Genomic DNA, 3,135 nt, shown 5'->3' on the forward strand with positions numbered 1-3,135 from the left:
TGAAGTCCTTTAATGGCTATTAGCCAGGATGGGTAAGTAATGGCGTCCCTATCCTCTCTCTGTCAGAGGGTGGAGATAGATGATAGGCAAGAGATTGCTTGATCATTGCCTGTTCAGTTTACTCCTTCTGGGACATCTGACATTGGATGGGCACTGGTCCGACTCAGTATGGCTGTTCTTATGTTGGCTGAGGGAATAGAAACAAGCGTTCAAGTGTACCCATTGGAAGTCCATCATTATAACACACCTAGAGTTCATAGAAGACATTGTGTTAATTTCCAAGTGCCAAAGCATTATCTTCTGCCTTCCTTAGTTCAGCAGGACGTTTCTGCTGCAGCACAGATAAAACAACTTGATCACCCGTCTCAAGATCTCTTGTGTGGTCACCCCATAAATGATGGGGTTTAACATGGGGGGAAGGAGCAGATGGAGGTTCCCCAGAAGGTTGAGAATAGAACCAGGGATGATGTGCCCCAATTGGTGGGCAAAAGCAGTGAAAAAAGAAGGTACGTAGAACATCAGTATGACAGAGACATGGGAGCCGCAGGTGCGCAGAGCCTTGAGCCGGGCGTCCTTGGATGGGAGCAGGAAGACGGCCCTGAGGATCAGCATGTAAGAGACAGCAATGAGTGCAACATCCAAACCAAATGCTAGAAGAGCTGTGACTATGCCGTGCAATTCGTTGAGTGTGATATCGCTGCAGGCCAGCCGGGATAAGGCCTTGTGCTGGCAATAGGTGTGAGGCAGGAGGTTGGTTCTGCAAAATTTCAGCCGCTTCACAAGAAAGATGGCAGGGAAAATGAGACAGAAACTCCTTGTGAGAACCGCCAGCCCAATCTTCCCGATCACAGGCTTGGTGAGCAGGGTGGTGTATCTCAGGGGGTTGCAGATGGCAACGTACCGATCAAACGCCATGGCCAGCAGGATGGCCGACTCAGCGATAAAACTGACGTGGACAAAGAACATCTGGGTGAGGCAGGCATCAAAAGAAATTTCCCCTGCTCCAAACCAGAATAGATCCAGCATCTTGGGCACTGTGGTGGTGGATAACAGCAGATCAGCAGCGGCCAGCATGGACAGGAAAAGGTACATGGGCTCATGGAGGCTTGGTTCTGTCAGTATGATGAATAAGAGGAGAGAGTTCCCCAAAAGTGCCGCAACATACATCAGACAGAAGGGGGTGGCGAGCCAGAAGTTAGACTCCTCTGTTCCAGGAAAGCCGGTCAGGATGAAAGTGGCAAGGTAAAAATCACTGTGATTGTTGGCTGGCATCACGCACCATCCTTTGGATCCTCTGCTCGGCTTCCAGGAACTAACAACAACAACAACAAAATTTCACTGGGAACCGGAGTGTGAGCAAGGACTATGCAGAGGGATATGACGGGTTCCCCTGGGGGGGTCACGTGGGAAATGAAGGGACCCTCCAGCCAGCCTCCCCTCACACTGTGGTGCTAGGACAAGTGCAGTCCTGCTCCCTTTTGTGCACTTCCACCAGCATTCCCACGGGGACAAATCCTGTTGTGATCACATGAACCACTGAGTGTGAACCAAAAATTGGGAATCTGCAGTCAAATTAAGCACAAGCTTCCCAGCATGTGGTGTAGACTCTCGCTCCCTCCCTCAATGTAGAGAGGAACATGGAACAGACTTTGCCCCTCGTGCTGTGATTTTCCCAGGCACTTCACTGCAGCTCACTGGTTTAAAGAAAACCAAAGCAAATTTATTAACCAGAAAGTGCAGGTTTTAAGTGATCATAAATGATAGCAAATAAATCAAAGCAGACCACCTGGAAAAAAATTCTCCCCCTCGCAAATGGTACAGGCAAGCCGGCAGATTCTGAAGCTCCAAGCTGCACTTACTTTATAGCTTGGAATGCCCAGGGCTTTCATAGCAGGGAAGAAATTTCTTTAGCCTGGGTCCAGCACTTCCCCACAGCTCAGTCTTTCATCCTTGGGGGTTTGCAGGAGTCTTGTTGTCTGGGGAGTGAAAGAAAAAAGGTGAAACCACTTCACGTCTTTAGCCTATGGCAGAACCCGCATTTCAAAATGTGTTCCCTAGACCTCTTGGAGGAAAGCTACAGACATCCCAGGATGGAGTCCAGAGGCACATGGGCTGGTCACATGCCCCTGCAGAGTCAAAGCGTGTATTATCCATGGGCGGCCTTGAGTACTCTAAAGAAGTCTCACCAGGTGGGAGAGAAGATTCTCTCAAAGCCTATTGTTTTACCCAATGGCTCATTGTTCAGAATAGACCCCTCCCCACCAACTATCTCGATTGAAAGCATCTTGCCAATTTGACATGACCCAGGTGTAACCACAACAGAATTACAGACACAACTTCGGATACAGAAATAGCAATTCAAATAGCAACTCAGAACGTATCCAATGACACTTCACATGACCCATCATGTACAAACTGCATCCTGATGCCATCATAGCATAATAATGTCATCATGACTAATACAAAGTGCACACAGATTCACGGATACCATCAAAAATTTCCTTGTGTCCATGTCTACATGAAGAAATTATTTCAAAATTACTCAATTTGACTGAACAACTTCAAATCTAACAAGATCGACCTAGCATGTCCAAAATATGAGGAAGCCTTGAAATTGGTCTGAGGCAGGCTTCTTAAAGTAAATACCCTGCCTTGAACTTAGAGTCCCAGAAATTATTGTGGGAGTAATTAGTCCGAATTCCTCTGGGGGCAGTTATTTTGAATTGTGGCACCATAGCATCTGCACTACTGCTATTTCAAAATAACTATTTCGGAACTAGCGGGAGTGCAGATTTAGAATTCAGTGGCCCATTACAAAATAATGGGGCTTAGTGGTGTGGAGGCTGCACTTATAAATTCAGCATAAGGAGGGTTATTCTGAAATAAAGTCCTAGGGTAGACCAGAACTGTGTGACAGTTGGACCACAAATCCAATCTCTCTGGTTGGACCACAAATCCAAAAATGCTCTCTGGCTATGGAAGTTCTCCATTCCCAAAGAAGAAAGATGGTTGGATGCGACTGGCCCCTCCTGTTGTCTATTCCCACCTCAGAATCCCTCCTCCACATGCTTTCCCTCAGGGCTCGATAGTGACTCTGAAAATGTGTTAAAACAGCCACACAACTGGTTCCTTCTC

General features: G+C 47.2%; 1 protein-coding gene across 1 annotated transcript; it reads right to left on the reverse strand.

The window, feature by feature from the left end:
* Positions 1-309: 309 nt before the first annotated feature.
* LOC102457229 (olfactory receptor 52B2-like) lies at positions 310-1,272 on the reverse strand. The gene has a single exon (XM_014572947.3). It carries the CDS (start codon positions 1,270-1,272, stop codon positions 310-312), a length of 963 nt encoding a protein of 320 aa, XP_014428433.3.
* Positions 1,273-3,135: the final 1,863 nt, after the last annotated feature.

The sequence above is a fragment of the Pelodiscus sinensis genome, chromosome 1 (assembly GCF_052426305.1).
Source record: "Pelodiscus sinensis isolate ZL-2025 chromosome 1, ASM5242630v1, whole genome shotgun sequence".
Lineage (NCBI taxonomy): Eukaryota > Metazoa > Chordata > Testudines > Trionychidae > Pelodiscus > Pelodiscus sinensis.